This window comes from Olea europaea, unplaced genomic scaffold, assembly GCF_002742605.1.
Source record: "Olea europaea var. sylvestris unplaced genomic scaffold, O_europaea_v1 scaffold1084, whole genome shotgun sequence".
NCBI lineage: Eukaryota > Viridiplantae > Streptophyta > Magnoliopsida > Lamiales > Oleaceae > Olea > Olea europaea.
The window spans coordinates 278,824-297,472 of record NW_019228199.1 but is presented as its reverse complement, the minus strand read 5'-3'; the positions used below and the strand labels follow the sequence as shown (position 1 = coordinate 297,472).

At 34.2% G+C, this 18,649-nt stretch overlaps 1 protein-coding gene across 4 annotated transcripts; it reads right to left on the bottom strand.

Annotated features, from left to right (window-relative positions):
• Positions 1-3,591: 3,591 nt before the first annotated feature.
• Positions 3,592-12,525, bottom strand: LOC111373207 (phosphatidate cytidylyltransferase 1-like). Of its 4 annotated transcripts, none has more exons than XM_022995713.1 (14): positions 12,320-12,520; positions 11,485-11,618; positions 11,338-11,395; positions 10,994-11,101; positions 10,085-10,338; positions 8,432-8,583; positions 7,802-7,943; positions 7,150-7,306; positions 6,759-6,806; positions 6,577-6,663; positions 5,725-5,853; positions 5,507-5,563; positions 3,957-4,040; positions 3,592-3,880 (listed from the first exon to the last, which is right to left on the bottom strand). In XM_022995713.1, the coding sequence occupies exons 4-14, from the start codon at positions 11,075-11,077 to the stop codon at positions 3,791-3,793; spliced, it is 1,284 nt and encodes a 427-aa protein (XP_022851481.1). In that variant the 5' UTR covers positions 11,078-11,101; positions 11,338-11,395; positions 11,485-11,618; positions 12,320-12,520; the 3' UTR covers positions 3,592-3,790. The 4 variants fall into 4 exon arrangements, with proteins under 4 accessions (XP_022851481.1, XP_022851480.1, XP_022851482.1 ...); XM_022995712.1 differs by having other exon boundaries at positions 11,485-11,565; XM_022995714.1 differs by lacking the exon at positions 11,338-11,395 and having other exon boundaries at positions 11,485-11,565.
• Between the last annotated feature and the right edge of the window lie 6,124 nt (positions 12,526-18,649).

The window sequence follows — 18,649 nt, the reverse complement described above, 5'->3', positions numbered from 1 at the left end:
TATTATTTGTATTTAAAATAAATTTTAAATGTAAGGCATAATAATTAATAAATTAATTAAAAGACGAAAACAATTTAAAATACATCAAACACAATTACTTACTAAAGTTAAAATGAAATATATTAAATAGCGTATACATACGATAATCTAATTTTATTTTTAAAAAAAAAGATACATAAAAAAGTGCATAATTCAATAATCTAGAAGATCACTTCCAGATCCTCCAAAATTGTTAAAATAATTTCCAAACAAAGATATGCACTTCGAAATGCATTAATCGATCATTTGTGGAATGAACATATAAATCCTGAGAATTAAATTGCAAAAATTTAGCTACTTCGTAATATCGTCTATCCAAATTCGAAATGCATTGTACTATTTTCTGATGGCATGATTTCATTTTTTCGTTGTTGTAGTATTTTTATTAATTGTTCTATTTTTTTTATATTTATTAATGAATTTAATCTTTTCCGTAATTTAACATAATTATTTATTTAGTAATTTATGTATTTATGAAATAATTAAATAAATAATATTTCAAGTAAATAAATTATAAAGAATAAAAAAAAGGGAAGAAAATAGTTAAACACTGTTAATTTGGTGTAATGGTTGGAGATGAATTTTAATTTGGTGCAAAATTTGGAGATGGCCTAATATATGGTAATGTCAATTAATTCGAAAATCTAATCCTTTTCCTCTTTTGCTTGCAGTTCATTGTTGGTGGAAACTGGAAGTCGAGATTGTATAATATATTTTTCAGTGGAAACTGGAAGTGAGAGAAAGAAGAATGGGTTTTAATTTGGTAGAAATGAGGGGAGTCGTGCGAGGGACAGAAATTCTTTGGATTTCTTTCGTTTCGTGTTTTTTTTTTTTTTTTAAACATAACAACAATGCCACATCAGTTCGTCAAGAAGCCTCGTTTGATTCCCATTACCTGGATGAAAATGAGGGGAATAGTATTTTTTAGAAAAATGAGTAGTTGAAAAAGAAAGAAAAGTTTTCGATTTACGTATAATGTTATTTTATGGAAGATTGTGTGATTGAAAATAGAAAAGAGAGAAATAAAATGTAATGTAATTTAATTTAATGGGGATCAAACGGGGCGAAATGTTGTCGAGTGTTGTATACGTAGCAGCATTGGCTTCATTTATTAACCAATCCTAACAAAATTACCTAATTGCCCCTACACAAAAAATTCCTATTAAGTGAGGTAATGGCAATTCCGTCTTTATGCTTCATATGCAGTCAGAAACAACAGCGCCACTGGGTCCCACTGACAAGAAAAATGGTCAAACAATGAGTTTATTTGGTAAATAGCATAAAACGTTTTTACTTTTGACATTTATTGCGAAAAATGTTTCTATTCATTTTTGGGAAATGCAACATGTACAAAATTATCTACACAATAGTGTCCATAATTATATGTGACACTGGATCCAACCCTTAATTCAAATTTCACACTTTCACGTCAACAATTTGGATGAATGTCACATCATATTATGTGCAATAATTATTTAAATATAGACTTTTCCTTCATTTTTTTTTTTTGCATTTTTGCCCTTAATTCAATGTTTCATTGCAGAATACTTCATTTTTACCATTTTTATAATGTAAAATGATCACGATACCCTCCCATTTAAATAAAATCAAAGAAAGAAAAGAAAAATAAAGAATAAATTGCAATCCTACTCCTAAATGTTTGAAAAAGTGCAAGCGAGTCCAAATAATTTTTAATGGGCTTAATAGCACGAAATATCCCTATGCTTGGTCGGTAGTGTACAAAACGTCCATAACTTTTCAAATTGGTGAAAATAAAGTTTTTTGCAATGAAACGTGAAAATGGGGATGAAATGCAAAACAATTTGAAATGTAGGAACTTTTTCTGCAAAAAAGTGTCAAATATATGGACGTTTTGTGTATTAGGCATTGTTAAAATTGAAACCATCATTCAAACTGTCAGACCTCCATACCATTTCCAAACTACCATCATCTAAACTCCGATGGCACCACCTGTTTCGAAGAGACCCAAGTCATTTCTAACACAATAATCGACTATACTCATCAGGACGTCTTTCTTCATAATCTTAAAACATCAACAGATGGTTCTGCAGTATGGAGGTTCGACGGTTTGGACGATGGTTGGTCGAATTTTTTTCACTTCTAAAGTGACAGTTTCATTTGGAGAAAGAGAGAGAGAGCGAGTTTTTTTTTTGTTATTTTTAATATTTTAATATAGCTTAATAACACAAAACATCCCTACATATTAAACTTTTTGTGAAAAATGTTCATATGTTTCTACAACTTTAATAAGGTCTAATAGCACAAAACTTTCATAAAAATTATTTATTATTTTTATTTTTTTTTTTATTTTTTTGCATTTTCATATTTATTTTCACGTTTCATTGTGAAAAATGTCATTTTTACCAATTTGAAACGTATGGATATTTTGCACACTACATGCCAAACGTACGTACGTTTTGTACTATTAGGCATTTTAATAGTTATTTGGACTCACTTGAACCTTTTAAAACATTTAGGAGTAAAATTGTAATTCATTCTTTATTTTTCTTTTTCTTTTTTTTTTGTTTTATTTAAACAATGAGGGTATTTTGATCATTTTACATTAAAAAAATGGTGAAAATTACGTTTTCTACATTGAAACGTTGAAATAACGGCGAAAATCTAAAAAAATGAAACGTATGGGTGCTTTCAGCAATAAATGTCAAACATATGGACATTTTGTACTTTTTAGCCAATTTCTTTCGGGCCAAAATTAGCACCTATTTAGTGAAAATTAAAATTTAATTTAATTTTTGATAAAAATTGATAAGACCTATGATTAAAAAATTGTAAATTTCATTAAATATATAATTAAAATTAATTATTAATTTAACTTGTATTAAAATCTAAATTATAATCGTAAGGGATTACAGTAAGGCTAGGGAATAAAAAGAAAGAGAAGACAGAAATGTGGGAAATCGAAAAGAAAAGAAAGAAAAAGATATGCTGTCTCCAACGAACATTTTGCATTCGGTGCCAATTCTTTTGTAGTCTGGATGGGTTCAATTTCATGGCTGCCGAACATGCTCCTACTTCAAAATTATTGAGCTTTTAAAATATTTTGAAATTAAAGTGTATGCACTCGCCGATCATCACGTTTTAAGACTTGAGATCGGAAATTGGTAATTTTGTTACCCAAATTTGAATTTAGATTTGGAGCTTTTGCACGCCTAAATATACCCTTCTACGTATTCCATTATACAGGGCAAGAACTCCACCAATCTAAGATCGAGATGGTAAATGAACAATACAAACAATCTTCTTTCAGCATTTTCGATCCCATTCACTTTTTGCTAGGCAAGAATGTAGCATGTAACGAGGTAGCTCATTCTGTAACATGGGCGCTCACTTCCATGGCAGAGGGTGCAAGGATGGTTGGGTTGGAAGAAATTTGTCTAGGTTATTACAGAAGATGCAGACAGAAGTCGAAAACAAGATTATGTTAAGCTGAACTGCCACGGCCACTTTGGAGAAAACCTTTTATAGAACTCAAGCAATTTTTACATAGTTGTTTCTCACCTAAGAAAATAGAAGAAAAACACAAACATTATCTTCACACATACATTAATCATTAGAAATATCAGAAATATAATGGGGACAAGCACTATCAATGTGCAGAAGTCAAGTGTATGCAAAAGTTTGCATAGAACGAGGGAGAGGAAACAGAACATGTACATGACATGCGAAAATGACAGCTACATACATTACACAAAGGTCAGTTTTCCTAAATTCAGGATTCAACAAAGTGCCTCTCCTGGATGATCTGCTCAAGCTTCATGAATAAAGCTCGTTGCTCCTCAAATGTAAGATTCATTAATATCTACATGAAAGATAAAGTTAATATCAACTCATTTTCACAAGTTCAATTCGGTAAATTTTCGGCTTGTTCCATCTACCTGGTCCATAATAGCTTCAATCGATAAGCTTTGAGGTACGACAAATGACTGGTGGTAGATATATGCAAACACGGCCATCACCATCTGACACAAGTGACCAGTTAACTACAGAACAAACTTGAACGCTTGACAATGTTTACTTTATAAACCCACATAGTCAAGAAGGCACTTAAACGCACATGTTTAAAAGGCTTTAAACAACAAAAAATTAAACTAAATCAGGAGAGTGGATGGTGGAGAAGATAACATAGAAACTCAAAGGTGTACATCTTTGCAAACTGAGAGCGACAAGATTCGACTTCTCTTAATTTCTTAGCCTCGGTAAACTAAAAATGTTTTCCAGCACTTAAAAGGGTGAATTAGTGAACTTCCTCCTCCTCGATCAACCTATTGAAACACAATCAGAGAAGTTCTCCCACTTCCAAAATAATAATTGTTCAACTCTCGTGACAGACAAAGCAAGTGCATGGTCAATCTAAAGGACGTGAGAAATTCAAAAATATATCCTGTATCAACAATAACAAGAACACTCTAAGAAGCATCGATACTTCTAAACTTGTTATGTAGCCGTATCCAATATGTATCCAAGCTCCGACACTCTTCAATATCATCCAATACGTACCAGATACTTATTTTTCAATTATTTTATAGATTTTTATATTTTTTAAATTTTCGATACGTATCCTATATGTATTTTTAAATTATTTGTGTTTCAATTATTTTATGTATTTTTATATTTTTTATATTTTCGATACGTATCCGTATATATTTTTTAATTATTTAACATTTTTTATGATTTTCAATACGTATCCAATACTTCAGGGTTCACGTGAACATTTGCCACAAAACCCTGCTTTGAAACTTCTTGTACAACCTAATGTTGAAGTCAACTCGCCACCTGGTAATTAAGATGTGTTCTGCATCTTCATCCTCAATGTTCATTTATATTCTATAGAAATTAGGATTTTGAAGACACATTTTTCTTTCTTTTTTCATTTTTTCTTAACTTAAAACATTTATCACATTGATCGAAACTATTATTAGTTATCTGTCTCATGTTTTTGGTTTCCCGTCTTCTACTATACATCAGAATTGTCACGCAGCGAAGGGCATATTGCCTCTTCCAAAAACTTGAAATACTTATGATTCGATGGAGAGATAAATCTGCGGCTCTTTCCATTGTCCAAGCAAGATTGGTTGGATTAGCCCACTTTTCTATAGGTTATATATCATCAATGCAGCTTATAAGTATTCTTTGTATGCATATTGTTAAATAATAAAAAATAAACAATTGACTCTTCTAAAAAAATTTTTGGAACTTTCAAATTAATAAAAACTTAAAAGGTTAGTCATAATTGTTTGTTTATTTACTGAGATACACACTGCCTCGGTATCTCCAAAGCATCAAATTACTTATAATCTTTCATCTTTAAAATTGTGTCAACACTTGTTAACATAATTTTAACACTTTGATAACATCATTAAGAAGAGTATAAATTTCACGTCAAACTAGGTGTAACATTGCCTCACTGTAATTCATTCAGACTAACCTGGCAATCCATTCTATCAGTGATTCCACCATGTCCGGGAATACTATCACCAAAATCCTGCAGCAAAAAGAAACATTGAAGAATGGGTAGTACAATGATAAAAGAGCTTTAACATATGGATCAAAGTTCCACAGAAAATGAAATAAAGAAAAACAATAATGAACCTAGATTTGAGGGCTTAGCTCCGATTAAAAATTGAAAAATTAATGCTATCAGACCTTGAACTTGAAAGCTCTTTTAAAGCCACTAGCAAAAAAGCCTCCAAAAGGTGCTATAATTGATGAAAAGAGACCAAGCGCCAAGGCATGCCACTGTACTGGTAAAACAGATATCTCTCTCCAAGGGAACTGCCAAAACAATCAAGAAGCACAGCAGTTAAGGAATAGCAGATTTTGACATATGAAATTCAATAAGAATACAAAATTACATAAACAGAAATTTTAAGGACACTGGCAATCTAAGACATTACAAGTTTCCTAATAGCCTTTAACTCAATCAAGCACAACCATAATGGTATTGGCATTATACAATGGGTTTAGATTCGTTGATTGTTTTGAGGTCAAGAATATGGGATGCATTGGTTCCAATCTCCAAAATGTGCGGGGGGAAAGGAAAATCGATAGTTTCTATAGAATTTTTGTGATTTTAGATTTTATTTTAGCTACTGAAGCTCTATTATCTTTTGAGTTTATTTAGCAATTGAACAGTTTCTTGGCCAAAAAATGGCATATGCATGATCTTCATGTCACAACACAAGAAAATTATCAGACCAAGTAAATGAAGATGTTGTGCGACAGATGTTCTTCATTTATTCCTTTGCAAATCAGGTAGACAAATTGGCACGGAATGAAGATAAGAGAATGAAACTAAACGTTTAGGTAAGATCCTTCTAACGAATTGTTAACAAGATAGAGAGGATCAATACCTATATACTAAATACACATCCAAAAAAACTAGCATCATAACTTGTGAGGCATCAAGTACTTTCATGCACAGAAAAGTCAGTTTTATCAATACAGAAACTTTCAGAGAAGAAGATGCACATAGGTCAGATAGAGAAAACCAATTACCCATAGAGGAACCCATTGAGGGACATTAAAATAATCTGGCTTGAACAGAGGACCAGGATCACAACGAAGCCAGCCGGTTGATAAATCCTGCATGTCACAGAGCACAAGAAAGTTTAAATTCCTCAGAAATGAACATAATGACTATTAAAAAAGGTGATTAGGTATAAGGCAGCAGAAGTCACCTTTCTTGGACATGTTAACCACTGAAAACGACCCAATATATTTGCAAGCTGCACAACAAGTGAGAGTATATTCATTGCCACAATTTTTAACAAGCATATTCCTGCTATAATCCCCAATTATATATTTATTTCCATCTCACTTCTCGCTTTCTTTAAAAGTGAGATGGTTATGTTTATGATGATAGGCACCAACAGGGACATCCAACCATAAAGGTCTAACCACTGGCGAAGTTCACACTTAAAAGTGCTCTGACCCTAATTCTGAAAGGAAGATTGAAAAAAATAAAGGACCAAAATAGCCATCCGTAAACCAAAGATATAGCCTCGACCATTCATCAATACTGGCACATCATGTTAAACCTATTGCCAAATAAATGGATAGACTGCTCACCACAAATGCAGAGACAACAGTTGCAAATGATGCTCCAATAAAGCCCTCCCATGTTTTTTTCGGTGATATCTTGATTAGAGGAGTTCTCCCCAAGAAAAAGCCGAAAAAGTAAGCAGCAATATCATTGATGACGATAAGTGATGCTGGAAGAAGGAACCTGCAATATTATTAAACCATTTTTCAAGTTCTTTATTCAAATTCAATAATTTGGACGTAAATGTGAGATGCTGTGTCAGTCCTAATAACTAATTTAGAACAAGGACAGTAGTTACCGAAATATAAATAATCAAGAAGCAAAAGAACCTTACATAGAAATCTCAAAAACAGGATAAACTGCTGTGAAAGAAAACAATGTTTTTACCTATTTGACTTGCAAAGGAATTTGGTTTATAAATATTTTCTTTTCAAGTTAGATTTAAAGTCCATACAACCAACGGCTGGGAGTAAAACTTGAGACTGGTTATAGTCTATTCTCTTGACTGGACAAGTTGCAAACATGTCACACACGGAGAACAAGAGATCCATAGATCTCCCAAAATAGTTCAAGTGGTAAAACCATAATATCAAATGGCAAGAATGCAAAGACAGTAGACCAGATACTAGTATTCTAAGTAATTAATACAATCAAATAGAGGCTTCAAAGTTGTGTTACCAGAATATTCCTTCAAAAATATTTGCCACGGTAAAAGAGGACTGGGTAAACACCACAATCAGAATCATATGAGTCCATGCATATTGTCCAAACTGATACTTATACATCTTCTTCTTTAGTGTCAGAATAAACCACATAAAACCTGAAGTCAACAAGAGAAGAAAATTTTCAATACATTCTTCTAACCCGAAACAGGCGACAATTAACATTTTAAAAGAGAACTCTTATAGATAATAAATTAATATCAAGCATTTTAGCCCCCGTTTGATCCCCATTAAATTCAATTACATTACATTCCATTTTTCTCTCTTCTATTTTCAACCACACAATCTTCCATAAAATAATATTACACGTAAATCGAAAATTTTTCCTTCTTTTTCAACTACTCATTTTTCTAAAAAATATTATTCCTCTCATTTTCATTTTCAGGTAATGGGGGTCAAACGGGGGCTTAGAAACCACAAAGTATTATTAGCATATTATTATTATGAACTAAATGAAAGATAAAATTCAAAAGAAAGAGCATAAAAAAACCCAGTTTGACAGCCTGTAACCTAAGTATGACTTTTTTTCCAGAGAATCCTCAGGTAACCACTACATGGAACATCACAGAAGAAACATAGTACCAACCTGCAATATACAAGAAATAACAGGTAACCATGTGATACTTGATAAATCCAATCACGAGCTTATGCAAAAATTTATCTGAAGTAACTGTATTAGCAAGCCTCTGATTGAGGAAGCGGCCATACACAAACAGCATTGCAGTGAAGAAGAAGTGCCTGAAAAAGGAAAGTAGCAAATTAGTAGAAATAGCCAATTGGAATGAAGCATTATATCTAGCAGAAATTTCTCCTAATCAACTAAAAAAGTATATTTCTGGACATCAGGAGTAAGCTAATCCACCCCCCACCAAATAGAGCATCACTGTGGACATGGACAAATAACTTGAGATAGTAATTCATGTGCGAGAGCATAGAAGTAAGCAGTGAATGCCTTAACGGTATATTTGATCTTCATATTTTATAAGCATACACTGATAATCCTGTCTTCAAAATTATCGAAAGGGATATATATCTTGACATTTCTCCGATCATAGTAAATGGAGTACTGCTTGTGGCAAAGGCCTTTTCTATCCTCCACAATAAACGATGCTTTGGATTCTGCCATACGCAATCAATTGACATAAATGACCCTATCGACTGCAAGATGAAGATCTTTCCCAGAGAATGAATGATACAAAAATAAAAGCTATTTTGGAACCATGCTTCTTTGTATCATTAGCTACTTTGCACTGCATGACTCGGTGCAAAAGGCGGAAATATTTTTCTAACATGTGAGATGCAGCAGGTGCATATAATAGTTGGTGGAAGTGATTTCTCCAAGCAAGAAGAGGAGATAAAAAATTTTAAGTACAGAGAATATGACAAAGAAGTAGATGAAATGAAATGAGCGTCAAATTACCATCGTGCCATTGATGTAATTGATGGTAGTAGGCTAATGCTGTAATTTCAGTTCTTTAACATGATATATACCGGATTTTTCTTTTCCACATTCTCAATTTGAAATAGTCAAGTTTGTTAAAACAATAACAATATTTGCACACAGATACAAAAGTCTCTTCCAAATGACTCGTTGATAGGATTAAAAATGATTACAATCTATCCGAAGTGATCCCGAGGCTTGATAAAACAGAAAGTCTGCCTAACATATATACTAGCTTCCCATCATCATGATTCAAAGACCTAATTAGAGCATGCTTGGGGAGGCTTATAAGTAAGATTATAAGTATGAGAAAGAGCCCCGCATACTTTTTCTCTCTCATACTTATAAGCACTCGCCCAAGCATGCTCTTAGTCGACCATTGGCACATAGCATTTCGAGTTCATTTATCCTCTTTAATTGAACATTTCAAGAAAAATAATAATATGGACAAGGTTATCAAGGCTACAGAAGAAAACAGAGCAACAAAAAAAGAGGATATATGACAATCTCGAAAAATCTTGAGCATGATACAGAACTTCCAGCAAAGTGCACATTGGAACATGTTTTCTGATAAATTAATACTTAAATATAAAAACCATCCATAATTGATTGGCAAATGGGCTAATTTATAATCACGAAAAACTGCAAGCCCAGGGTATCTAAACTCTGGCATGTCATGAGAAATCCATAAGCTGCACTCCACTTAAACTACTTCACAACTTGATTATGAAAGATATCCAAAGGTCACTGAATATGAAAAATAAAAGCCTCGAGTTAAGAGGCTGAAAGTTTACTCACCAATTTAAAAGCCTGAAACCTGGGAGGCGACTGTCTTCATGTGCTCTCCTAAGTAAATTGAATAGCTCTCTTGCCATAAAAATTTGGATAACAACTACCATGGCCCAGATATAAAGGTGTCCCATGTAGATTACGAAGGCAAAACCTCCAATCATCCAAACTGATGAATATATACGGATTAACATTGACTTGTATTTTTTTGTATCGTCTACAAGTAAATGGCTTCCATTTGCTTTAACAACTTCAGAAGGAACCTAAAATATTAGAAATGAAAGAAAATAAGATAAGATGTTTGAAACCACATTAAATATAATTTATTTATTTATTCATTATTTTTTTTTTTTAAAGAGGTATTTTGAATCTAGAATATTTTTGGATACTAACAAAGAAAGAAAGAAAACGTAAATGGAGAAAATTGTAGTCCTCGCAATTCCTATTCACTACTAAAATAAAAACTAAATTCCTGAGGTAATAAAAACTAAATTCCTGAGGTTAACATAAAATATATCAAAAGGGAAGTAACATTTAAATACTCTTCTTCACATGTTCTTCACCTGTTTTTTTCCTAGTAACCAAGTGAAGAAGAACAAATTCCTCAGCATTTGCTAAGTCAAACAGGAGGGCAAATTTCCCAATAGCTACCTAATATAGGTCTACTGACAGTTGCAATGTGATAGAGCTTGCAATGTACAACAAAGCTTTACTCCAATAAACTAAGGCAAAATTAATTTCATATCTCCAAGCATAAAGGAGGCAACGGATAGAATTTTCCATCGTTAGTCCTTTGTATTCCTAGTTGAACCAAACAAGTCTTTAAAAAACTCCACTCGGCCAATCTTCTATGTTTGAGAAGAGCATAGAATAACATAGCTGCATGATGCATAAAATCGCCTCAAAAAATATATTAACCTCATTTGAGCCTCTGCGCCGGCGTAGCCTCCCAGTAAGACCGCTAGTCGTTGATGGGCCGCCAGAATCGTTGTCCTTTTGCATAATTCCTCCTCTAGTTAAACTCCTCTAGAAATATTAACATAAATATTATAATTTCACGAAATCAACTGAGAAACCAAGAGCAAACATTGGAACAGTTAGCACCAATTAAATCTCTAAGTAGATGGAAGAAAAAAACCAAAGTTAAAAAAGGGGCTCCCCTCATCTTTTTTTGTCCTGATAACATATCATAATTCAAGACCTTACAAGATACAGTTAAAAACAAAAGAAGGAAGATAACACCAACAACAGTCTCTCCTTACGTTTCAATCAGAATTTTCGTCTATTAACGTTCCATTGGTTCCAATAGTATCAAAGTAACTGTTCGGAAAAAATAAAAAAAAATAAGAACCCTCAAAAGTCAAGTTTATTAAAAACAACTAAAAGGGAAAGGAAAACAAAGCAACTACCTATTAGAAAATTTCAAAATCTTTTGTCTGGATTTGTTCACTGGGAAGAATTCCATTAGTTTGATACATCCTTTTGGTTACCTGAGCATGAACCCCCGACACGTTTTATTTTCTTCTATTTGATGATTTCAGTGCTATAAACAATGTTAGAAGTACAGATGTGCGGTGAATTGATAAGAACGCTGAAAAATTCATCAACAAGAAGCTAAAACAATTCCAGCAACATACTTTAATTGTCATTTTTCCTAAACAGAGTCCAACATCTTCCATGAGACTGATACAATGAGAATACATGGATATAAACACACAAAGATACAGTGGCAGACGCAAAAATTTTGAGATAGGGGAGCGATCAAACTTGCAAAAAGGTTGTGAAAAAATTAATGCATTCGATATCTTACTGTCAATATTGTCAAATACATCATGCCCGGTGTATGCAATCAAATAATCAATAAAACAAACTCAATATAAATAGAATAAAGATAGCAAAGCAGGGACGGAAGGGAATATTAGAGCATAAAGTGGCTCAGTTGTATAAATGGAATCACATTATTATGAAACAAGTCAAGTGGCAACATAATCTCCACGTCATTCCTCCCAGCAAACTCAATCCCATCAACATAACCCCCAGCAATAGCAACTCACTGGCCACTGCCCAGTGCACGCTCAAATCAATTCCCACCAACATTCATTCCCACAAATCAAATAAACATAATCCCCATGGCCCAGCAACTCATTTTCAAACAGAAGCCCTCGATTTCAAGTTTCAACAAACAAATATGATATCAAACAGTCAGAAGCCGGAATTAGAAGGTTAGGGTTCATTGAAACTTACAGGAAGCGGAGAGATCCGAGCAGTGGCGAGAAAAAAAGAAATAAAACCGAAATCAAATACTTCCGGGGGCGTCGGTGACTCACAGTGACTGGCAGATTTTAAGCGATATCTCTAGAGTCGCGGGATGAACTCTGCCTTTCGTGCTCTTTGGAGGGATTTCTAGTTTAACTATTTGGGCCGTTTGTGTAAAAAAATTACGAACTGGTGGGACTTGTTTGAGCCGTTTGTTGAAAAGATTGGATTTGGGCTTTTTACAATAAGCCCCTCTTTGAACCATATTTTCAGCCGCAAAAAATGAAAACTTCGATTGCTGGAGATCAATTTCAGCCACCACGTTTGTCTCCATCTCTTTTAGGTGGGACCCGCATTAGAAAATAACGGTCAAAAATTTTTACTTTCTTCCTTGAAAATATGGCTCAAATAGGGGCTAAAATAGAGGAAAAAATTCACAAGCTAGATAAGTATGTGACAATTCAGGTTTTAAGTTTCAAAATTCAAAACTTAGGTATTAATTAATCAATTATATTTTATTAACTAAATATATTAATGTCACAATTATACATTCAGTGATCACAATTACATACTTATAAGCCACAATTTATTTATTGATCACATATTATCAAATTAATTAGTCACAAATTATTTCACAATCACCAATAAAAAATATTCACATGTCACGGTTAATTTGTCAATTACATTTTCAAATTAATTAATAACAAATTATTTTTTCCACATATTATAGAATTTTTATGTCACAATATTATTGAATAAAAAACTTTTAAGCAAGATATTTGAATTTGAAAAGTTAAATGCCTGTTTTTATGTAATTTTCCCTTGATTAAAAAAAAATAAAGATTTATAAAATTGTTGGGTCACTTGACCCATCATGACACTATGTCTAAGGCTGGGCAAAAAATTCGATAAACCGCCTAAAGCAGTCAAATCGAACTGGTTCAGGTTGATTTGATTCAATCTATTGGATTGGTTTGGTTTTTATTAAGCAAAACTGAATTGAGTTGGTTCGGTTCAGTTTGAAGCCTCAAAGCGGTGGGGAACCGAACCGTCCCAATTCACTAACTTTTTTTTTTTTTTCAAACCACAGGTTTAAATTAATTCACAATTCACTCAGTTACCCTAATCTCATATCATTCGGTTTCTCAATCTCTAGTCGTCTCCAAATCTCTCATTGCAATCCAAATTCCTAATCCAATCTCCTAGCTCCTATATTACTTCTAAAGCCTGAAATCAACTTCCACTCTGTTGGATATTGGTTAAATAAATTGAGAATTGAAAATCGATTAAAGTTCGTATCGAATTCGACCAAATACTCAAAAGCTCGACTCAATCCGTTTAGGCAAAATTGTTTGCCATTTCGCCGCTTCGGGGCGCACAAACGGGGATCGACCTGCCCGGTCAGGTCGCGAGAGTCGAGGGGGCAGCGCCCCTCGTGGGGCGTCGGGGGCAACGCCCCCGAAAGAGAATTTTGATTTCTCTGCATGTATTGAAGGGTATATTTGGCATTTCGAAAACCAATATCGGATGAATGAGAAATTACGAAAAAGGCCTCAACCATTAGTGAATAGACACCTTTTCATAAAGGTGCATTGTTTGGAAAGGGTGCATGGTTTGGCCTCAACCATTTCGTCCACACCCCTTCATGGTCTATAAATAGGACCCTTTGGGTGTCCTATTCCACACAGTTTGATATGCAAAAACGTCTCTCATCCTCTCTTCTATCCAAAATCAAAATCATTTCATTTATTTTGATTTTCTTTCATTTCATCTGTGGAGTACAAAAGCCTACATTTGGTTCGTTGTACTTGTGTTTTGGAGTGCTACAAACACAAGTGTAGCCGTTGTATCTTGGGAGTCGATTGCCGAAATTCGTCGGCACCGTTGCGGGGCAAATTCGACTTAAGGACAAAGAGTCCAACTCTTGCCTCGACTTTGTCACCATCATTATACTTATTTCGGCGTCACTATTCACAAAATTCTTCCAACACACTCTTCGAGACTCCGACTCCATAGCTGCAAGGTAATCCAATATTCGTTTCCTCGTTTTGTGTTTTGACTATTTTGCTTGAGTGTTAATTTATGTCTGGAATTTTTTTTCTGGTGGCTATATATTTTATACAAATATCTTGTTGTGAAATTTATTAATTAGTTAACTCCTAGGTGACTGGGCCCTTAGCTTTATCTCAAGGAAATATGAAATCTATTGTATTTATTAGTGTAATCTGAAATTAGTAATCCATATTCGATATTGTGGAATGCATCCAATACAATTAAACTATTATTCTATTTAACCTTTGTAAGTGTAAATTAACAATCTAAAAATCCTTTATTTGCAAACTATAATCTGTCGTTTTATTTAATTTGCCTTAGTAATTAAAATCTGAATTGTGTTGTAATACATGCACACTGCGTGCAGGTTTTTGAATATGAATATTGACAACAAGTGTAAATAAAATGGTGAAACCCCAGCAATATCAATTCCAGGTAGAAATACTATCAATCTTCCTCCACTTCCACCTTCATGCTTAGGGAAAAGAAAATATAACAGGAAAACTTCGGATGTATGGGATCATTTCATGATAATGGGAGATCCAAAAGATGAAGATGTTAGGTGTAAGTATAAATATTGTTGGCAATCTTATGCCTGTGGGGCTAAGAAATATGAGACTAGTACTTTAAGAAGTCATTTAGTTAAACATTGTAAAAAGTATCCTGATAGGGTGGGTGACAAAAGGCAAAAAATCTTAAATTTTGATAAACAAGTTGATGGTAGTGGGACCAATCTTATGTCTATTGGGTTCAGTAAGGAAGCATGTAGATTAGCATGTGCAAGAATGGTGGTCATCGACAAACTACCTTTTAGTTTTGTTGAAGGGATGGGATTTAGACACTTTTGTAGTGTAGCTTGTCCTAAATTTGACCCTTCATTGCATAGGACTATAGTGAGGGATATTTACCAACTATATTTGAGTGAGAAATTAGAGTTGAGCAAGAACCTTACTACTCAACGTCAAAGAGTTTCACTTATTACAGATATTTGAATATCCATTCAAAATATAAATTATATGTCTCTTATAGCCGATTACATTGATTCTAATTGGATGGTTAAGAAAAGAATTTTGAATTTTTGTGTGATACCTAATGACAAGAGTGAAACCATCAGCAAGGTTATAGAAAGTTGATTGCATGAGTGGGGCCTTAACAAGGTGTTTACAATCACAGTGGACAGTGCTAGTGCAAATGAAATGACTATTTCATATCTTAGAAGGAAGATGATTGGTTGGGGGTAATGATGGGTGTATTTTGGATGGCAAATATTTGCACATGAAATGTTGTGCACATATCTTTAACTTGTGTGTGAGGAGTTGAAGGAAGCACATGATTCAATAGTTAGTATTCATAATGCTGTGAAGTATGTGAAATCCTCGCCTGCTAGATACGAGAAATTGAAAGTGTGCAACTAAAGAAAAGATCGAATCAAAATCACTTATGTTTCTAGATATAACTACAAGGTGGAATTCTACCTATGAAATGTTGGAGGGTTACTGACCCAATCAGCATCTGCAAAGGCATGAAGTCAAAGAGGAGAGTAGCGGCTGATATAAAGATATTGTGTTAAGGTGCCTTTGAGGTAGCGCAAAAATCTTTTGACAATAGACCAATGAGTTGTTGTAGGACAATGCATGAACTTTGATAGTTTATTCACAGAAAAGGAAACATCAGGACGTGTGAGAGATAAATACTGGAAAGAACCAATGACCTATCGATATTGTTTTTCATCAGTTGGTGGACTGCCATCATGAAGACGTAATGTTTCATTAGAGGCAAGAGGAGTAGAAACTTCCTTTGCATTAAGCATTTTGGTCTTGTCAAGTAAATCACGAATATATTCTCTTGTGAAAGAAGTAACCCAGAAGAGGTGCGAAAGAGCTCAACGCCAAGAAAGTAACTGAGAGTGCCAAGGTCTTTCAAAGAGAACCTGCTAGCCAAGTTGGAGATAAAGTGTTGAATCCGAGATGGAGTAGTGCCAGTAACAATTATGTCATCCACATAAACCAGAAGATAAATGAGATGACCATTATGAGCATGTATAAATAAAGAACTGTCAGACTTAGAATTAAGAGAACCGCAAGATAATAAAAAGTTACGGAGTTCATAATACCAAGCCCTTGGTGCTTGTTTTAGACCATAGATTGCTTTCTTCAGTTTACACACATAATGTGGGTATTGAGAATGAATAAAACCAGGAGGTTGTTGCATGTAGACAATTTCAGTAAGCCTTCCCTGTAAGAAGGCATTATTAATATCTAACTGTCACAAGTGCCAACCGTTAACCACAGCAAGAGTAATGATGATACGAATGGTGGTCGATTTTACAACTGGACTAAAGGTATCATTGAAATCAATTCCTGGTCTTTGGTGAAAACCTTTAGCAACTAGGCGAGCCTTGTACCGAGCAATGGAGCCATCAGGTTTCTTCTTAATACGAAACACCCACTTACACCCAACAATGTTTTGTGTAGGGCTAGGAGCAACAAGGGTCCATGTTGAGTTTTGAACAAGAGCATCATACTCCTCACTCATGGCATTGCGCCAAAGAGGAGACTTTCGAGCTTGAGCAAATGACATAGGTTCAGTTTGGTCAAGTGAAGGTTTGGTAGTTGTATGAAGGTTAAGGATTTGTTTGGGGCGAAAGATGTTATTCTTTGATCGAGTGACAATTGTGGTAGGAAGGATAGGGTTAGTAATAGGCACTTGTAAGTTAATATGTGATGTCTGTGAAGAATGGTCCAAGTTAGGATCAGATTCAGATGCTACTTGACTAGTCGAGATAATGGAAACATCATGGGGCCTATTATGCATAGGGGATAGAGGAACAAATCGAGAATGGGAATTATTTGTGGACATGTGTAAGGTGTTGGAGGTAGTCTGAAGTGATGAAGTGGAAGAAGACTAACCATGACTTTGAGAATTAGAAAGATTATCTTGGATCGAAAATATAGGAAGATGAATAAATGATGAAGGAGAAGATTTTGTCTCAGTGGAAGTATGATTTGCCTAGTTGTGAGGAAACCACGTTGAAGTGTCACTAATATTGACTTTGGACCCTATTGAAGAAGTATAGGAAAAAAGGGAACTTAGATTCAATAAAAATAACAAGACGTGACACGAATATCTTATGACTTCGTATATCATAACAGCAATATGCATTGTGCTCGAGAGAGTACCCAATAAATACACAAGGGCGAGATCGTTGTTTAAGTTTGTGTTTGGCATAAGGACGAAGCCAAGGATAACACAAGCAGCCAAATACATGAAGTTTTTGATAATTTGGAGCTCGACGAAAAATGCTTTCAAAAGGGGATTGAGAGTTCAACACTGGTGTAGGCATACGGTTAATAAGATAAACAGCAGATTGAAAGGCAATAGACCAAAAAGAAAGTGGCATTGTCGCTTGATGTAGTAGTGTTAATCTAGTTTCGACAATATGTCGATGTTTGCGCTTAGCGGAACCCACTAATTCTGGTGTGTGAGGAAGAGATTTAAGATGTTGAATGCCAAAATTAGAGAGTGATTGATTAAGGCCTTGATAGCCTCCATCAGTGTATAGAGTTTTTATGGTTCTTCTGAAAAAAATTTCCACGATAGTTTTGAAGCGCTCAAAAATAGCAGGTACTTTTGATTTTTGTTTAAGAGGATAAATCCATGTATATTTAGTGAAATAGTCCACAAAAATAACGTAATAACGAAATTGATCAAATGATAAAATAGGGACTGGACCCCATAAATTAGTGTAAATAATTTCAAGTGGATCAGTACAAGAGATTGATGAAACACCAAATGGAAGTTTGTGACTTTTATTACAAAGACATGAGTCACAAGGAGACATGACAGACATAGACTTTGGTAATGGTACAGATTGAGCTGATAAAAAAATTTTAATAATGGGAGGAGATGGATGACCTAGTCGACGATGCCAAGAGTCCATGAGAGCGGAGAAATTTGCAGATGGGTGGAAAGAGTGCGAAGCAGGCCACTCATAGATGTTCCCTTTATTCTGGCCTTGGACCAAGTCTGCCCCCGTGCTCAAATCCTTCACAAGAAAATGGTTAGGAAAGAATTCAATTGAAGCATTATTTTGTTTACAAAACTGAGAAATAGAGAGTAAATTTTTTTAACTAAAGGTGCACACAGAACATTATTAAGGTAAAAAGTGGTCGTGTGAGAATTAAGAGTAGTGGAACCAATGTGTGTAATAGGAATTCCATTACCATCACCAATCATGATATCTTCGTTACCGCTGTATTCTGAATG

What these genes read in the sequence shown, in the direction of transcription:
- LOC111373207 (XM_022995711.1), bottom strand. Translation starts at nt 11,077, where the DNA reads ATGCAAAAGGACAACGATTCTGGCGGCCCATCAACGACTAGCGGTCTT. An exon ending in CTGTTGTCTCTGCATTTGTG is followed by an intron (nt 6,807 to 7,149) that starts GTGAGCAGTCTA and finishes CTTGTTGTGCAG; the next exon opens with CTTGCAAATATATTGGGTCG. An exon ending in CTCAATGGGTTCCTCTATGG is followed by an intron (nt 5,854 to 6,576) that starts GTAATTGGTTTT and finishes TTGTTTTGGCAG; the next exon opens with TTCCCTTGGAGAGAGATATC.